General features: G+C 43.8%; 1 protein-coding gene across 1 annotated transcript in view; it reads left to right on the forward strand.

Annotated features, from left to right (window-relative positions):
- Positions 1 to 19,573, forward strand: part of NUAK1 (NUAK family, SNF1-like kinase, 1) — a gene marked incomplete at its 5' end in the record, with an annotated part of 80,799 nt that overhangs the window by 34,309 nt on the left and 26,917 nt on the right. Inside the window, one exon of the mRNA XM_010853460.1 lies at positions 904 to 1,024. Coding sequence (XP_010851762.1) covers positions 904 to 1,024 — 121 coding nt within the window. The remainder of the gene's footprint in view (positions 1 to 903; positions 1,025 to 19,573) is intronic.

Genomic DNA, 19,573 nt, shown 5'->3' on the forward strand with positions numbered 1-19,573 from the left:
CCCCCCCGCCACAAAGTAGTTTTTGCCCCCCTTAGAAACAGGGCAGATGAAATTATCAACCAACTTGTTTATGAGCAGAGATGAATCCATTGGCAAACATAGTTTTTCCCTATGAGATTCCCATTGTCATTTAATTAAAAAAAATTGTTTTTTAATTTTTTTATTTCTGTGTTTCTTTTGAGTAAGTGCTCTGTGTCATGACCCTGGGAATTCTCTACAGTTTGGATTTGCAGACCACATTGGCATGGAGCTTTGGGATCAACCGGGGCCAGGCAGGGAGTCTAGCTTTGTTTTCTTGGATTTACTCTGATTTTTTTCTTTAGCAGAGCTTTTTGGTCATATCATGTGCTATCAAAGGTACCTTAGTGAGAGGAAGGATGTAGGGAGGATTTGGCTTCTGAGCAATTGCATTAGCACAGCATAGGCTAAAGTCTTAAAATCCAAGCTTTAATCAGAATTGGCCTCCAGACAGGCCATGCAATAAGGCCTTTTCTGTCCATCACTGTGGCAGCTGCACGGTGGGGCCGATTGATGCTGATTTCATCTTTTGGTGTTAGTCACTGACCTCCTGTACACCAAGCTCTTTTTTCTTTTTTTTCTTCTTTCAAAAAGGATCAGGATTCCTAGAGTAAATGAATCTGGCCCTGTTGAAGGAGCCCTTTGCTTTGTGGGGGGGAAACACCATCCCGAATTGAGGCTGTTAAAACCTGATATTTTCTGTTGTCTGGAGAAGGGTGTTTTTGCTATAAATGAAAGACATGATAGGGGGTATTTCGAAGTTTTGTTTTGGTTATTGTCAGTTCTGCCAACAAGTAACATCTGTATTTATTTTCTAAACTCTCCCAATGGCTGATTTGCATCTGTTTAGGTCTCTGAGTAACATTTCATTTCCTGACTTTATAGGTGGCTATAAAATCCATTCGTAAGGACAAAATTAAGGATGAACAAGACATGGTTCACATCAGACGAGAGATTGAGATCATGTCATCCCTCAACCATCCTCATATCATCAGTATTTATGAAGGTCAGTGATTTTTTTTTCACCCCCGTATCAGTGACCATTTCTCATACCATGGGGCCTGCCAAGATTTTTAGGTAATTGCCTTTCTGGGCAGAAGCCAAGTATTTTTCCTCATGATGCAAAAATAGCCGGGTGTTATCTCCTATTTGGTTACCTTGAATGCAACCAGACACATGTAGCACAGTGTACTTTGGTCATAAAATAGCTCTGGCTGGTGCCTTCTTCCATCTTCCCAGTTTCTTGGCAGTTGCTAAGCAACCCACATTATTGAAAGCCAGTATGTGAGACACCCATGCTTTCTGGAAAAATGGCAGTTTTCTGGGTGGCCAAGTAACGGTGGATCTGTTGTAAATGTCATTCCCCAAAGCTGACGCTTCAAGGGTGGTGTCATTACTTATTGAAAGTTAGCCTGTTTGAGTTAAGAATTTCCAACCGGTCCAAGAAATACCAAGAAAGAAGAGGGATCAGTTGGTGTGACAGATATTTTACAAATAGAACGCACGTTGTTGGTGTTTGGTGAAACATAGGGAGGGGAAAAGCTTATATATATGCTCACGCTTCACTTCTGTGGTCCTTCACAGGAAGAAATCAACTCACATTAAAAAAATATCCTTTAAAAAATTAGAAAAGCAACATGTGTTTATTGCAAAAATGATCAAAATATAACTGTTAAAATTAACATAATTATTAGTATGATAAATAGCTCTCTATCCATATTTAGATTTTTATCTACTTCTCTGTATATGTATGTGTTTTTTAATCCAAAATTAGATCATACTGTTTATACTGGGTTTTAGCTTTATTGTTTTTCATTTTTTATATCATACATCTCTTCCTATGTGAATAAATATTCCCCTATAAGAGCATTTTTGAAAGGCTTTATAGTATTCCATTTATGGGCATACCATAATTTATTGGCTGTATCTCCTTTTGTCAAATATGTAAATTGTTTCACATTTCTGGTTATAATAAACAGGGCTTTTAATGACTTCCCTTGCAGATCATTTTTACATTCATTTCTGATTATTTTCTTATGAAATAGTCCTAGTCTTGGACTTACTGAGTCAAAGCAGTTCTACAGAATATTTTTAATATATGATTCAGAAAAATAAATCTATTTTTAATTTCTGGTCTGTTCTTCATAATTTATACATTAAGGGCTAAGAGGAAACCAGATGGTAACCCTAAAGTTTTTCTGATATTTCAAATTTTCCTTCTTCTGGTTCCCTGTTGATTTTTGCTATTTTTTTTTCCCCCCACCTGCTATTTCTGTTTTTGCTCCTCATCTAGAAGTAAGTGCTGGTAATATCTTTTATCTTGATTTTTCTAAAGCTCATTTTTTGGGGCCCTTGGGGATAGGGTTTTATGGGAAATTTATATTTATTCAGTCATTTATTCATTCCACAAACATCTCTTGCAGTGAGTCTCTGATTTCAGCCCCTGAACCAGTAGTAACAGCATCAATTGGGTTTGTTAGAAATGTAAGAGTCCTAGGGCCTGCTGTAGATATGTAAATAACATATTCTGGGACCATGGAGACCTAAGCTTAGACGTTTTCATGGAAATATACGGCATCCAGGCTGGACCTTGAAGGGAATTTTTTCTTGAGGAAGAATTGCATGCCTGTGTGTGCTCAGTCGTGTCCCACTCTTTGTGACCCCATGGACTGTAGCCCACCAGGCTCCTTTGTCCATGGCATTCTCAGGCAAGAACTGGAGTGGGTTCCCATTTCCTACTCCAGGGGATCTTCCTGACCCAGGGATCAAATCCACATCTCTTGCATCTCCTGCATTGGCAGGCAGATTCTTTATCACTGTGCCACCAGGGAAGCCCGAGGAAGAGTTGACAAAAGGAGAATTCCAGGCTGATAGAAACAAATCTGAATACGCCTGGTAATTGAGGGGAATTTCCAGAAGTGAGAAGTGAGTCGAGATACAAAATGCAGGATGAAAGTGAATTTTATTAAATGTGGAGTGTTTTTGCCCAACGTGGAAACCTGAAGGCCACCGTGCATGGCTTGGACCAGTGTGGGTCACGTGCTCTGTGCGCACTTCCGTGTTTGAGATTTCTTGGCCTAGAGCTGAAAGCTTCTTTGCCGGGAAGGCAGAGAGAGTTTTAATCCAGTGTGAAGTTTCCAGTTCTTTATTTGGGAGGCAGTTTGTGGTCACAGAAATCTGGCATCAAGAAGCCTGCTTCTTCATTAGCATCATGCCCTCCTTGGCCTTGGGAATTCTTCAGGCTGAATGGGAAACAGGAGTCTGTCTACTTCTCAAAGGAAGGCCAGAGATGAACCTCAATGGAATCATATACTATTATCAAGGTCAAAATGGCCTTACTTCAGGCCTTGCTGGTGGCTTCCAGAAGAGAAGCCTTTGCTTGTAACTTTAAAGATGTGCATGCATTAAAGTTCTTTGGGTGACTAGAAATAATTTCTACTAAGGCCTCAGGCGAGAGCTTGGGCTTCAATTTCTAAAACCCTTTGAACTGGTCTAGGGAGTCAAGAAAGAGTTTGAGTTACACTAGACATGAGACTTTGGGCAGGATGGTTGGCTTTGCAGTGCCTCAGTGACTGTACCTATAAAATGGGGATAGCCATTCTACTCCTCTCCTAGGGTTTGGCAGCAGGATTAAATGAGATGATACATATACAGGTAGGTTCCAAAAGGTCACTGATGTGAAGTTTATGTCAGCTTCATCCCAAGTGGTTCTTAATGTGGGGTCTATTGACAAAGTGTTTCATGGGTGAGCAGCAGGGGTCTGTAAAGCCTCTGGAATAGTATATAACTATATTGTCTAAAACAGAAGTCATTAGTCATAGATGGATATTTGAATTAAAATTAATTGGAATAAATAAAAAATACTGTTGCTCTGTCACATTAGCCACATTTCAAGTTGCTCAACAGCCACTAGTGGTTCATGGCTGCCATATTGGACAGCATAGATATAGAGCATTTTCATTATTGTAGGATGGGACCATGTTGGTATATAATATTTTATGTGTTAAGTTCATGAGTTATTTTTCTCTAGGTAGCGGGTGAATGCATAGCTTTCATCAGACTCTCAGAAGGATAAACTGTACAGTCCGTGGAATTCTCCAGGCCAGAATACTGGAGTGGGTCACCATTCCCTTCTCCAGATCTTCCCAATCCAGGCATTGAAACCCGGTCTCCTACATTGCAGGCGGATTCTATACTGTCTGAGCCACCAGGGAAGCCTTTCCTGACCTCAAATAGGTTAAAAAGAACTATATTGCCTTTAAATGTTTTGTGACCAGCAGTGTACCTTACAAATAAAAGGTATTGTTTTAATCCACAGAACTCCCAGGAACTTAAATATGCCTTTTTTTTTCTTTTAATTTCTTGGAGATCTCCAGTTTCTGTTCCATTCTCTTTCCCTTCTCCCACGCAAGTTCTTTTTCTCCCACATCTACTAAATAACTGTGGAGGAGGGCAGCTCCCCTCCCTTCCCAAGGGGTTAGAAACAGGTGATCCCCAAAATGTGTTTCCAGCTGTGACCCTCCGCCTGTGACCCCAGAGTCTCCAGGTCTTGTGACTTTATCTGTCTCCTGTTCAGGACCCGAGAACGCAGCACCCAGAGTGAGGTTAGACATCCTGATGTTATCTGTAGAACTCTGCCTTGTGCACAGAGCTCTCCCATACCTACTTTTGTTTGATCCCTGCAGCCTACCCAGGAGGTAATCAGCCTAGGTGTTCCCATTTTGTGGTTGTAGAACCTGAGGCAGGTTCATGACTTGCTGGGTGTGTTGGCTTGCCAGGGCTGCTACCACAGACTGGGTGGCTTAAACAATAGAAATTTATTTTGGATTTGGAGGCTGAAAGTCCAAGACCAGGGTGTGGGTAGAGTTGGTTTCTTCTAAGGCCTGTCTCCTTGGCTTGTAGATGGCTGTCTTCTCTATGTATCTTCACATCTGTATGTGTCTGTATCCAAATTTCTCCTTCTTAGAAGGTCACTAGTCATTTTGGCAACCCCACCGATTGTAGCCCGCCAGGCTTCTCTGTCCTTGGGATTTCCCAGGCAAGAATATTGGAGTGGGGTACCATTTACTCCTCCAGGGGACCTTCCCCCAGGGATTGAACTCATATCTCCTGCATTGGCAGACTGATTCTTTACCACTGAGTCACCAAGGAAGCCCATTTTTGGATTAGGGTCCACTGTAATGACCTGATTTTAACTTAATCATTTCTTTAAAGACTCCAAATAGGGTTGTATTCTGAAGAATTAGGTGTTTAGGACTTTGACATATGAACTTTTTCAGGGGGGGATATTCAGCTTATACCTGGCAGAGGGCATTGCAACCCACTCCAGTATTCTTTCCTGGAGACTCCCCATGAACAGAAGATCTTGGCAGGCTATAGTCCATGGGATTGCAAAGAGTTGGACACAACTGAGCAGCTAAGCACAGCACATTCAGCTTGTAATATTGAGTATGCTGACTAGTTGATGGCCCTAGCACAAAGTTCTTACTGCATTTGTTTTTTCCCTCTGCCAGTCCTCAGCCCTGGACCTCTGACCTCATGTCATATTTTGCTGGTTCTTCAGCCCACCACTGTGCTCCAGGCATCCCCCTCAGCCTGGCCTTTGTCCCCTCCTTTTGAACCCTGGAGCATGGCATGGACAATGTGGTGACAGCAATGGTGATGAAACCCAAGTTTATCAGTTAATACACTGGTCTCTGCAGCTCACAGAGTGAAAGGGGAACCTTCTTCTTGACAGCTGATTATTTGATGAGCCAATCAGAAGCCTTAGCTTAGTGCTGAGATGCATTAATTTTTGGAGTGAAAAATCAGTGCCCAGGCATCTAAGTGGCTGTTGGGACATTAGCCAAGTGAACTTTACAATTTCTTCTTGAACAAGGACCTTTGTGATTTAAAACACACACACACAAACATATACACCAAACATACCCTAGCAACAACAGCAGTAGCAGAAACAATAATAGCAGTCATGACAAAATTCCTGGCCTTCATAGTGGTTACTGTCTTAAATATGTGAGAGCATTCAATCTCAGCATGGTGTGTACCTTAGAAAATAATTCTGCATATATCTCAAGAAGAAGCTTGGGTCCCCAGTCTGGTGAACTCACTGGTCAAGTGTTTTCTGAGCTTTAGTTCATGGAAATGTAAGTTATTTGTATATTATTCACAGTACTTGCAGCCTGGCAGGCTATAGTCCAGGGGGTTGCAAAGAGTCAGACATGACTTAGTGACTAAACCACCACCACACAATATCTGCAGGCTCATAAAATCTGCAGCTTCACTAAATCAGTGCTGCTGGTCACCAGATCTCCAAAATAATTCCTTTCAAATGTTTCTTTCTTAAACCAGACCCCAGGGTTACTCTCGTGTTGACCTGTAGTGAACGTGATTGGCCCTCAAATTTGTCAACTCTGTGTAAACACAAACCATCACTGGCTCCTAATGCTAAGTAAATAAGAGGGGATAGACATCTACCTTCTGGTGTGTGATACTAAGGGTAACCTAATCAAGAGAGAAAAGGAAGAAAGAAATAACTGGTCTCAAGATGGACCCCTGTTTTCAGTCAAAGGGATTCCATTCTCTCAGCAGGGAGGTAATTGACAATAAGGAAAGAACAGCTGAAAAGGAAGTGTCCGCCTGAGCATTCAACTTGGTTGCCTAGGATGGAAGAGATAAAAATGGTTTTTGCCCGGGGTTCTGATTTCAGGACCCAAGTTCAAACATCAAAGGCACATTGTCTCACCCCCATTCCCCCTTTGAAAGCCCCGGAGATTCAAATCTGCAAAACCATGAAGCAGTGTCTTGCTGCATAACACTTCAGGGAAACAGCACCCATCTGGTAACAGTCACGCACGTAAAAGCAGAAAGGTGGGGAGTGGGGGAGATTGGGCTGCTGCTTTCACTTTGATGCCCTCGGTGTTTTTGTTCCTCGAAATCTCTCTTCTTGGCCCTGAAAGATTACATCTCTCTCTTGGCCCTTTGCATTGTGATATTCTGGAACTGGCTAGCCCTTTCATCACATCCCTTGTCTTAGGTAAGAGGGAGCCTGGCTTTCTGGGACAAAGTAGGATGGCTGTTTGGCATCTGTCAGCTATGATCGCTTGCCTTTGGGAGAGTCTCTCAAACTTCAGAAACAAAATCGCAAGCAAATGTGTCTCTTTTGATAATCATGTGAGTTTCATGGCCTGGCTCCATCTGCCTTAAACCTGCTGCCCATGAGAAGATGTGAAAGAGACTGTATTCTATTCAATTCTCAGAACTCCTACCATGGAGATGTCTTGCATGAGTTTACATCAGTTAAAAGCTCCTTCCAGCTTCTTAGAAACATAATATGCTTTCTCAAGCAAACTGTGCCTTCTGAGATTCCATTAGATCTTTCTGGAAGGGGATATGGGCTTCTCGCATGGCTCAGCAGGTAAAGAGTTTGCTTGTCTCTTAGTGAAGAATCACTGCTTTAAAAATCCAGGCTCCAATGAAGGGTGTTCCTGCCTTCTCCTCCCTCACAGCTTGTGGCCAGAGACAGTTGGGCCAGTAAAACATGTTTCCACAAACCCAGCAGAGGTCCTGGAGTCAGAAACTGTTGCTTCCCTGGAAAAGAACCCCTTGAGGGTGGCAGGATCCCAAGAAACTGCTGAATAATACATCTGAGCATGGTTCTCTGACAGAGACTCAGAACCAGTAGCATCAGTGTCTCCTGGGCCCTGCCCTAGACATACAGAATCAGAACCCTGCAGGTAGGCCTGGATGTGCTGTGTAATAGCCAGTCCTCTAGGTGACTCTGGCACCCCACTCCAGTACTCTTGCCTGGCAAATCCCATGGACGGAGGAGCCTGGTAGGCTGCAGTACATGGGGTTGCAAAGAGTCGGACACGACTGAGCGACTTCCCTTTCCCTTTCTAGGTGACTCTAATGCACTCTCAAGTTTGAGAAGCATCATAGAATAACCATTACTCAGTAGGTTAGATTAGAAACCAAAGCAGGGCTGCTCTGTGAGCATCAATGGTTTGGAAACACCTGTAGTAGAGCAATTAACACTTTTCTCCTCTGGCAGAAGAAACCTTAATCTAGGATTTTCAGGCGGAGAAGGCAATGGCACCCCACTCTAGTACTCTTGCCTGGAAAATCCCATGGATGGAGGAGCCTGGTGGGCTGCAGTCTGTGGGGTCGCTTAGAGTCAGACACCACTGAGCAACTTCACTTTCACTTTTCACTTTAATGCATTGGAGAAGGAAATGGCAACCCACTCCAGTGTTCTTGACTGGAGAATCCCAGGGACGGGGGAGCCTTGGTGGACTGCTGTCTATGGGGTCACACAGAGTTGGACACGACTGAAGCGACTTAGCAGCAGCAGCAGGGTTTTTAGGCAGTAATCCAAGTCTATGCCCCAACCAGTAACACTGAAGAAGCTGAAGTTGAACAGTTCTATGAAGACCTACAAGACCTTATAGAACTAACACCCAAAAAAGATGTCCTTTTCATTATAGGGGACTGGAATGCAAAAGTAGGAAGTCAAGAAACACCTGGAGTAACAGGCAGATTTGACCTTGGAATATGGAATGAAGCAGGGCAAACACTAATAGAGTTTTGTCAAGAAAATGCACTGGTCATAGCAAACACCCTCTTTCAACAACACAAGAGATGACTCTACACATGGACATCACCAGATGGTCAACACCGAAATCAGATTGATTATATTCTTTGCAGCCAAAGATGGAGAAGCTCTATACAGTCAGCAAAAACAAGACCAGGAGCTGACTGTGGCTCAGACCATGAACTCCTTATTGCCAAATTCAGACTGAAATTGAAGAAAGTAGGGAAAACCACTAGACCCTTCAGGTATGACCTAAATCAAATCCCTTATGATTATACAGTGGAAGTGAGAAATAGATTTAAGGGTCTAGATCTGATAGGTAGAATGCCCGATGAACTATGGAATGAGGTTCGTGACATTGTACAGGAGACAGGGATCAAGACCATCCCCATGGAAAAGAAATGCAAAAAAGCAAAATGGCTGTCTGGGAGGCCTTACAAATAGCTGTGAAAAGAAGAGAAGTGAAAAGCAAAGGAGAAAAGGAAAGATATAAGCATCTGAATGCAGAGTTCCAAAGAATAGCGAGGAGAGGTAAGAAAGCCTTCCTCAGTGATCAATGCAAAGAAAGAGGAAAACAACAGAATGGGAAAGACTAGAGATCTCTTCAACTAAATTAGAGATACCAAGGGAACATTTCATGCAAAGATGGGCTCGATAAAGGACAGAAATGGTATAGACCTAGCAGAAGCAGAAGATATTAAGAAGAGGTGGCAAGAATACACAGAAGAACTGTACAAAAAAGATCTTCATGACCCAGATAATCACGATGCTGTGATCACTGACCTAGAGCCAGACATCCTGGAATGTGAAGTCAAGTGGGCCTTGGAAAGCATCACTACGAACAAAGCTAGTGGAGGTGATGGAATTCCAGTTGAGCTATCTCAAATCCTGAAAGATGATGCTGTGAAAGTGCTGCACTCAATATGCCAGCAAATTTGGAAAACTCAGCAGTGGCCACAGGACTTGAAAAGGTCAGTTTTCATTCCAATCCCAAAGAAAGGCAATGCCAAAGAATGCTCAAACTACCGCACAATTGCGCTCATCTCACATGCTAGTAAAGTAATGCTCAAGATTCTCCAAGCCCGGCTTCAGCAATATGTGAACCGTGAACTTCCTGATGTTCAAGCTGGTTTTAGAAAAGGAAGAGGAACCAGAGATCAAATTGCCAACATCTGCTGGATCATGGAAAAAGCAAGAGAGTTCCAGAAAAACATCTATTTCTGCTTTATTGACTACGCCAAAGCCTTTGACTGTGTGGATCACAATAAACTGTGGAAAATTCTGAAAGAGATGGGAATCCCAGACCACCTGACCTGCCTCTTGAGAAATCTGTATGCAGGTCAGGAAGCAACGGTTAGAACTGGACATGGAACAACAGACTGGTTCCAAATAGGAAAAGGAGTATGTCAAGGCTGTATATTGTCACCCTGCTTAGTTAACTTATATGCAGAGTACATCATGAGAAACGCTGGGCTGGAAGAAACACAAGCTGAAATCAAGCTTGCTGGGAGAAATATCAATAACCTCAGATATGCAGATGACACCACCCTTATGGCAGAAAGTGAAGAGGAACTAAAAATAGTCTTTTGATGAAAGTGAAAGAAGAGAGTGAAAAAGTTGGCTTAAAGCTCATCATTCAGAAAACGAAGACCATGGCATCCAGCCCCATCACTTCATCGGAAATAGGTGGGGAAACAGTGGAAACAGTGTCAGACTTTATTTTTTTGGGCTCCAAAATCACTGCAGATGGTGACTGCAGCCATGAAATTAAAAGACGCTTCCTCCTTGGAAGGAAAGTTATGACCAACCTAGATAGCATATTCAAAAGCAGAGACATTACTTTGCCAACAAAGGTCTGTCTAGTCAAGGCTATGGTTTTTCCTGTGATCATGTATGGATGTGAGAGTTGGACTGTGAAGAAGGCTGAGCACCGAAGAATTGATGCTTTTCAACTGTGGTATTGGAGAAGACTCTCGAGAGTCCCTTGGACTGCAAGAAGTTCCAACCAGTCCATTCTGAAGGAGATCAGCCCTGGGATTTCTTTGGAGGAAATGATGCTAAAGCAAATGATGCTAAAGTCCAGTACTTTGGCCACCTCATGCAAAGAGTTGACTCATTGGAAAAGACTCTGATGCTGGGAGGGATTGGGGGCAGGAGGAGAAGGGGACGACAGAGGATGAGATGGCTGGATGGCATCACCGACTCGATGGACATGAGTTTGAGTGAACTCTGGGAGTTGGTGATGGACAGGGAGGCCTGGCGTGCTGTGATTCATGGGGTCGCAAAGAGTTGGACACGACTGAGCGACTGAAGTGAACTGAACTGAAGCAGATCTGGACTTTGGCCCTTTTGAAGGCAGGGGACAGCTGAATTGATCTAACAAGATCTGTTGGTCACTAATAGTACCCCATGTTCTTCTTCATTTCTGTGGTCATTCATTCATTCATTTTACAAAAATGTATTAAGCAACTATGTTCCAGGTACTGGTCTAATAGGTCTAGTAGGGTGAGTATGTATTTCTTGTCCAAATGGGCTTAGATTTGAATGAATCAATTGCTTTGCAATTACTACTGTGTGATTTTGGGGTAGTGACTTAAGCTCTCTGAGGCTTGGTTTCTTAGCTATAAAATGAGGTCAATAGCTAGCTACTTTATAAGACTGTGAGGATTAAGCTAATGGGTAGGGACTTCCCTGGCAGTCTTGGTAAGACCTCACCTTCCAATGCAGGGAATGCAGCTTCAGTCCCTGCTCGGGGTACTAAGATCTCACATACCTTATGACCAAAAAATCAAAACATAAAAAAAAAACCCAGAAGCAGTAAGATAAAAAAATTCAATAAAGATTTTTAAAATGGTCCACATTAAAAAACATCTTAAAAAAAGATAATGAATAAAATTGCTAAGCATGGTCCAAGCTCTATGCTCAATAAAGTCATATTAGTTGTTCTTGATGTGATGTTAGAGATCTGAGATGTCATTGCTGGCTGGAGTAGAAACTTCTGTTGGGTGGTGGTGGGGTTGAGGCGAGATTGCCCAAGTCAGTGATTCTGAGCTCTGGATGCACATTAGAATCTCATGGGGTGTTTGTAAGAAGGAATGCTGATGCCACCCCTAGAGATTTCAGTTTAATTGGCCAGGCTGAGAAAGATTGGCTTGATCCTCCAACTAGGAGGAAACGGTTGTCTTGGTCCGATCATTTGTCATCAGTGGATTCCAGAGCAGAACATGCATCTGGCAGTCGTCACCAGTGAGCCGTGGGCGATACCTCTGGGCCTGGGTTTCCTTCCTCAGCCCTTTGGTTGCTGCCCTCATCAGGGACTCAGAGCCCCATGAAACAGTTTGTTGAACTTGGCAAAGTGGTGTGTTATGCTTGTGTTTACTCTTCTGAACCCATGGCGAATTGCTGAGTACTTTAACACACTCCCTCTGCTGCCAGATTCACAAGTTCCACATGAAGTCTCTCTCATCAGACTGGATCCAAATGGAGGACCCACCCCCAATCAATTGCACAGCCCTCAGAGAGTTTTCTTCACTTAGAATCAGATGAACAAGCTCTTGGGCTATGAATCTGTCCAGTCACGTTTTTAATGAGTTTCCTATGAAGTTAGCTATTTGACCTTCAAGTGTATTATTTTCATTGTTTTCATTTGATTACACCCAAGTCATTTTTCTAGAGGCAGGAGATTAGACATAAAACAACCAAACGCGAATGCTACTCCCTGGCTGTCCAGCCTCGCCCTCTTGGGTTTCCTGGAATTCAATATTTTCTAGTGCCTCAAATAATACCACTTGTACTTGAAGCTAATTTTTAAAGAAAAAAAAATGAACTGTATTGCCATGTAACATAGGGTCTTTTGAAATGAACTGGGATGTCTCTGTAAATTTGCCAAGGCTGCAACTATTAGAAAGGCTCATGGACTTGTCTTTACAATGACCATACCCTCCAGGGGCATTTGGATCATGAAAGGGGGACTGGACTTGATGAACTGTAACTTATAACTTTCAGAGTCCAAGATTTCTTTGATTTGGGAATTTGTGCTCTGCCCGCTCTAGCAATTCTGTAGAGTAGGTTCATCTGGTAGGTGTGAATCCAAGATCGACATCGGTGCTTTGGGACTCCACTGGGAACTGAAGAATGGACCCTAGTTAAGAGAGCCAGGCTTGCTGAGTCCTTTGATGCCTTTGAGTGTTAGTTCACGATCTCCTCTATTCTGGAACCTCTCTTGTCCAAGGGCACAAATACAATCTCAGGAGTGGATTCTGCCAACACAGATTCATAATAATCCTGGATTTGATCCAGGCATGTCTTCATTTGTTCTTCATTGTTAAACTAAGACCTGCTGCCTAATAATAACAGCTGATACTTATGTGTCTGCTTACTGTTATGTGCTGGGGTAATCCTTACGATGAGGTTAGAAGCTTCCATTTAACAGATGAAGAAACTGAGGGAACAGAAAGGTTAAGTAACTTGCCAAGGTCACTCAGCTGGGTAAATGGCAGACCTGGATTTGAACTGGGAGTCAAGCTCTTAAACTCTGCACTCTATTGTCTAATGAAGCAGACTAGGATTTAGGGTTGAAAAGAAAGTCATGAGCCACTCCTGGAGGGTCAAGCAGTGACCAGAACCAAAAGTGTGATAACCGCAAATCTGACTTATCCACCCTAGGTGATAAGGGGGGATGAACCTGAAAACTATCACAACACTGTTAATTGGCTATCAGTTCAGTTCAGTTGCTCAGTCATGTCCAACTCTTTGTGACCCCATGGACTGCAGCATGCCAGGCCTCCCTGTCCATCACCAACTCCTGGAGTTTACTCAAACTCATGTCCATTGAGTTGGTGATGCCATCTAACCATCCCATCCTCTGTCGTCCCCTTCTCCTCCTGCCCTCAATCTTTCCGAGCATCAGGGTCTTTTCAAATGAGTCAGTTCTTCAAATCAGGTGGCCAAAGTATTGGAATTTTAGCTTCAACATCAGTCCTTCCAATGAATATTCGGGACTGATTTCCTTTAGGATGGACTGGTTGGATCTCCCTTGCAGTCCAAGGGCTATACTCCAATACAAAATTGTTGTTAGTCACTCAGTCGTGTCCAACTCTTTGCGGCCCCATGGACTGCAGCATGCCAGGCTTCCCTGTCCTTCACCATCTCCCGGAGCTTGCTCAAACTCATGTCCATTGAGTTGGTGATGCCATCCAACCATCTTATCCTCTGTCGTCCCCTTCTCCTCCTGCCTTCTATCTTTCCCAGCATCTTTTCCAGTGAGTTGGCTCTTCGCATCAGGTGGTCAAAGTATTGAAGCTTCAGCTTCAGCATCAGTCCTGACAATGAATATTCAGGGTTGATTTCCTCTAGGATTAACTGGTTGTTTTAACTGGAATCCATTCTTCAGTTTCCAGTGGAGTTCCAAAGCAATCTCGGAGCTGCACATACCAGATGAACCCACCATCAGGAATTACAGGAAGGGACAGAGCACATATTCCAAAATCAAAGAAATCTCAGACTCTGCAAGTTAGATCCTGAAGGAATCCAATACAAAATAGAAAGTAAAAAAAAAAAAAAGGTGGAATGAAATCATATAGAGAAATCCCCTACAGTGATTTTCAGGGGAGGGAGATGAAGGTTGTTTTCACAGAGGATGGGATTTCTACCCCTTCACTGCCCAAACTGAAGAAGCATGCTTTTTCCTAGAAGTTCATTGGAGGAGGGTGGAGTCCAATAGTTGGTCCAACATGGCTCCCTGATTGGCATCTTTCTCCCATACAACCCCTCTGCTGGCTATTTTCCTGCCATCTCGGTATTTGCCGTTGGTCCCTTCAGATAACACTGATGAATAGTTCTTGGCCAGGCTTTTGCATCCACTCTTCCTTAGGTAGTTTATATACTTTCTTTCATTTCGTCTGCCTTCTGTGGAGTCCACTGCTGGCTGTGGGTGGCCTGATTGGCTCTGGTTCTCCTTGGGCATGCCAACCAACATCCAGAGTTTTGGTTTAAGAAAAGACAATGAGTGAATTAAAGAGTCTTTCATTGTCCACACCAGGAAACACATTGAGTCAACACTGACCAACTCATGGACAATGGGAGAGCTGCCAGTTTAGGTTATTTTTCTCACTCACTCTGCCCTAGGCTTTCTGATGTAAGGGTTTAGAGGACCGTTTTATGAAGCCGTGAACCCATGAGGTGTTTGAAATTTAGTTCTGGGGAGGGAACTCTTGAAGAATGAATCTTGTATTGACTGAATGACCTAATTAGGCTGCAGACAATTCTTGCAAAGGAAAGATCACTCTATTTCTGAAATGAAAAAGAAAGAGGCTTTCTGCGAGGGTCCTTCTGAACTTTAATAAAAGAGCATCCCTGAGGAGTGGAATGGTCTGAGGTTTTAGGAAAGTAATAAAAATGCTGGCAATGTGAGGAGGCCCCACCACGGAGGGAAGGGCAGCATCCTGGAACTGATTTAGAAAATGGAGCTAATGGAACGCAAAGGCGTGAAAAGAATTCTGACTGATCCATTTTAGGCCCTTGGCTTTTTGCTTAAAACTAACAAATGAGCCTTCCTCTTTTTTTTTTTTTTTTTAATTTATTTGGCTGCATTGAGTCTTAGTTGTGGCATGAGGGCTTATGCCCTGAGGCAGGTGGGATCTTAGTTCCCTGACCAGGAATTGAACACACATCCCCTGCATTGCAAGGCAGATTTTTAACCACTGGACCACCATGGAAATCCTGCCTGCCTCTCTTGAGGTTACATGTAAAGCAGAATGATAGCTTCCAATTTTTATAACCTGCTTCTCTTGGAACATTAAATGATTCCCACCCTCTCCCTTCCCAAGCCCATTTTCTTCCTAAATGGCCTCTTTTTGGCTCTAAAGCAGCCAGTGGATGGTTGAAATCCCACGATCTCCTCACTCATCAGCATTTCTCCCAGGCCAGGGCATTGTTTTTATCATATGCATTTTCTCAAGTTCTACAAGTTGTGTTATTAACCCTGAGGGCAGCAGGAGGGAATGGTTAGGAGTCGGGTAATTAGGGAGATTGTGAAAGCCAGGCAATCAGAAGGCAGAACTGGACTGTCAAACTCAACATCTGATGAAATTCAGAATTAATTGGGAGAAGTAGCTGTTACCATAGTAACCAATTCCCACTCTCCCTTAAAATGGAAAATAAACAGAAAACAGGACAAATACTTCAAGTGAGTGTCTGGAAAGAAGGCCCTTCTGTGGAACAGTAGGAGAAAAAGGAGAGAGTCTGGATATTTTAGGATTTGCTGAGACAATGGTAAAACCAGTTCGTGCAAACAGAATGCAAGGCGTTTTTGATGGTTCAGTTCCACCCTTGTTTTCTCTAGGAAATCTCTGCACCCCCTTTCAGACTGCCTTTCCCATCTTCCTCTCTGAACATCCAGGTACTTAAAGTCTGTATCTCACAGGTTAGCCCTTGACTTGTAAGTGCTGGAAGGGAAAGGCAATCCACTCCAATATTCTTGCCTGGAGAGTCCTATGGATCGAGGAGCTTGTTGGGCTACAGTCCATAGGGTTGCAAAGAGTCGGACATGACTGAAGCAACTTAGCATGCATGCATGCATGCATGCATGCAGTTTTATTCAACTAGATAGCAACTCCTCCATAAAACAGTGTCTTATGCTATGTTTGTATCCCCTTTATCATGTAGCGAGATGCTCAGATAAATGCTTCAGATAGGCTGATAAACAAGCATTTTCAGAAAAGGGAGTGATGTTGGTTAATGAAAGAGAGTCTTTATTGAGTATTAGGCAAGAAGGGTAAACCTATGATGGAGGAAGGTGGTGCGGAGTCATGACGAGAACACACGCTTTTGAGTCACACACATTTGGGATCAAATCCTAACTGGTTATCTTCCTGACAGAAATGCATACGGAGCAGTGTCAAAAGACATACACAAGAATGTTCATAGCGACTTGGTTCGTAGTGACCCTCACCTGGAAACAACCCAAATGTCTCTCACCAGCAGAATGGATGCATTCACAAATTGGAGTACTCTACCGCAGTGAAGATGGATAGTCTTTGACTCCATAGAACAGCATGGATTAATCTTACAAATATAATGTTGAACGAATGAAGCCATACACAAAAGAATATACTATATGATGCGATTCCACTTTTAGAAAACTCAAAATCCAAAACTAATCTGTGATAGTGGCCTATATACATACCCCTGGGGAGATGGTTAGTGACTGAAGAAGACATGGTGGGTACTTGCAGGGTGCTGGCCACATTGTTTCATGATCTGAGTGCTGGTCCCCTATTTATGAAGTAGGGATAATGTTAATCTCATAGGATTGTTAGGGTTGGATGTGACAATCCATGGTGTGTAGTAATTGCTCAATAAATGTTCACTACAGTGATTATGATGAACTTCCCTGGTGGCTCAGACCATAAAGAGTCCGCTTGTGATACTGTAGACCCGAGTTCAATCCCTGGGTCTGGAAGATGCCCTGGAGAAGGGAATGGCAACCCACTCCAGTATTCTTGCCTGGAGAATTTCATGGACAGAGGAGCCTGGTGGGCTGCCATCCATGGGGTTGCAAAGAGTCAGACATGACTGAGCAACTAACAATGCACAGTGATTATGGATCAGCCTTCTTGGAGGGATCACTGTCTGGAGAAGTTCTCAGGGTGATGTGATGAAATCCTGCACTGTTTCATGGGTCCAGGATCCTAGATGCTACCCTGTCCCTTGTTCCATCTGTTTATTTTTCTTGGCAATGTCTTGGTCTCATGTCTGCTGAGCTCCTTATGGGCTCTTGGTCACAGGTTTTCTTGGTCACATGTCTGCTGAGCTCCTTGTGGGCATTCAAGGACTCTGTGTTCTATTCATAGTCTGTTCCTTCTTTCTCTCGTCTTAGTCCCTGGCACTGTCCACTCTGGTGAGCCTGCTTAACACGCTCCTGGTTCCCCCACGCTCACGCTGCTCCTTCTGACGGCTGGTGTCTCCTCCCCTTCTTACCCTGGTAGAGATTTCTTCCACTGACCCCCGTGGGTGCTCTGTAAAGCTCTGTTGCTCTGTTAAAAACCTGGGTCTGCACCACATGGACTCGGGCCCCACACTGTAGGCTGACTCAAGCTGAGCTCAGTTTCTATTCAGGGGTTTAATTTTCCTGGTAGGCCTGGCTTGTCAAGGGCCATAGTTTTCCTTACCATTCTGGAGCCACCAGGCTTCTGGGTAAAACTGTCTGGCCAAGAGACACAGGCTTTCATTTTTCAGAAAGGAAACCCTTCCCAACTGGTGGAAAATAAGCTTTTGCTTAGTGACTAATAACATAAACACAGACGAGATTTCTGGGCTTATAAATAACCAGTTGTAAAAGTGCCCAAGGGAAGCGGCCCTTTTTTGCCCAAAGAATGGCTGAGAGTGTTCCTATCACCTGGCTGATAGAGACCTTACAGTAGGCAAGCCCGAGCCGTGAGCTGGGGGTGCGGAAACCGGTCATTCTTCAGGACGAATTCCCAAGGCCTTGCTCTTATATGTGATAAATCTTGGGCTACTCTGGAAAAATAATAGCTGATCTCTAAGGTTCTTCCTGCTCAAAAATCCTGTGATTCTGGAGCAGCCACCACATGTTTTAAAGAGTGATGCCAGTGGGGAGAGGAAAGTCTTAGGGTTTTGTTTTGCCAGAGCTGCCTAAGAAGCAGACAGAGTAATTACAAGAATAGCTCACGGTGACTGAGCAGTGGCTTGGGCACCGTGCTTAGGGGGCTAGGGCCCGTGAGCTCACTGAATCTCCCCTTACTGTGTGAGGAGGTTCCTGGCCTTATTTACTGATGAAGAGACTGAGATTCAGAGAGGTTGATGTATGTGGATAGTAGGATAGGGGCTAAGAGCGTGGAGTGTGCAGTCATTCGAGGGCTCAGGCCTTGTATTTGCTTTGTGGCCATGGCAGTCACTAACCTCACTGTACCTGGGCTTTCTCATCTGTAGAACAGGGATAGTCATAGGACCAAAGCCATGTGATATAATTCATGCAATATCGGCACAGTGCCTGCACATAGTAGGCCTTCCAAAAATGCTGCTATTATTAGGAAGGGCTCAGAAAGCTTCATATATAACACTTCATGGCCTCCTTGATGAATCACTGATGCTCCAAGTCTAGAAATGTTTGCAGTTACCTTATACAGGGTTGCAGTTATGGCATTGACCCCGAGACTCCAGCTGCTTCCTACTGGAGGACTGAAGAGTGGGGTTCCAGAGCCAGGCCTGGTCACGTGGACAGTTCTCTTAACCCAGCTGCCCACCAGCCCTGCCGGCAACAGTGGGGCTCTTGCCTCATTCATCCAGCATTTCCCAAACTGGCTCCTAGTTAGTTCAGTAAGAATATTGAAATGGCCAAATCACCCTGCAAAACTCAGGGTTAAAGAAGCCAGGTTCTCCAGGGGTGATCAAGTATCAGCATTTTCCAAGTATTTTACCGATGTTTGACCGTGGAACCCTTTATTCCTCTGGATGTCTTGCGGGACTAGTGCTCCATGAAACATGTATTTGGCTGTACCCCAGCCCCTCCAAACACAGTCAGCAAAGGAACAAGAGTGAAAGGATTGGGGGAGATGATTAGGAAAGGCATGCCTGGGAACGTGAGATAGGTGGACAGAACCAGGGTCTATTTTAGAGGTAGGAGCAGCAGGACTGACTGTTGGAAGCTGTGTAGTAAAATGTTTGGCACATTGAACTATGTCAAACAGAATTGTGTTTATACCTCCTTGATACCAAGTTAGCCAGTTGGAAAGGGACACGTCTGGTCACTGTCACAGGCCTCTTGTATGCAGGCAGCCAGTGACCACACCTTCTGCTGGTCACTGAAGGGACCAGTGGCTTTGGCCTTCTTTAAGCACGTATCAGGCTTGTTGGAAGTGTGAGGCTCCGTGTTTATTTCCCTATCAAAGTACTTTCTCTCTCTCCCCCTCAATTACCTCCCCCCAAACCCGCTCTGCCACCCCA

The sequence above is a fragment of the Bison bison genome, unplaced genomic scaffold (assembly GCF_000754665.1).
Source record: "Bison bison bison isolate TAMUID 2011002044 unplaced genomic scaffold, Bison_UMD1.0 scf7180017864327, whole genome shotgun sequence".
Lineage (NCBI taxonomy): Eukaryota > Metazoa > Chordata > Mammalia > Artiodactyla > Bovidae > Bison > Bison bison.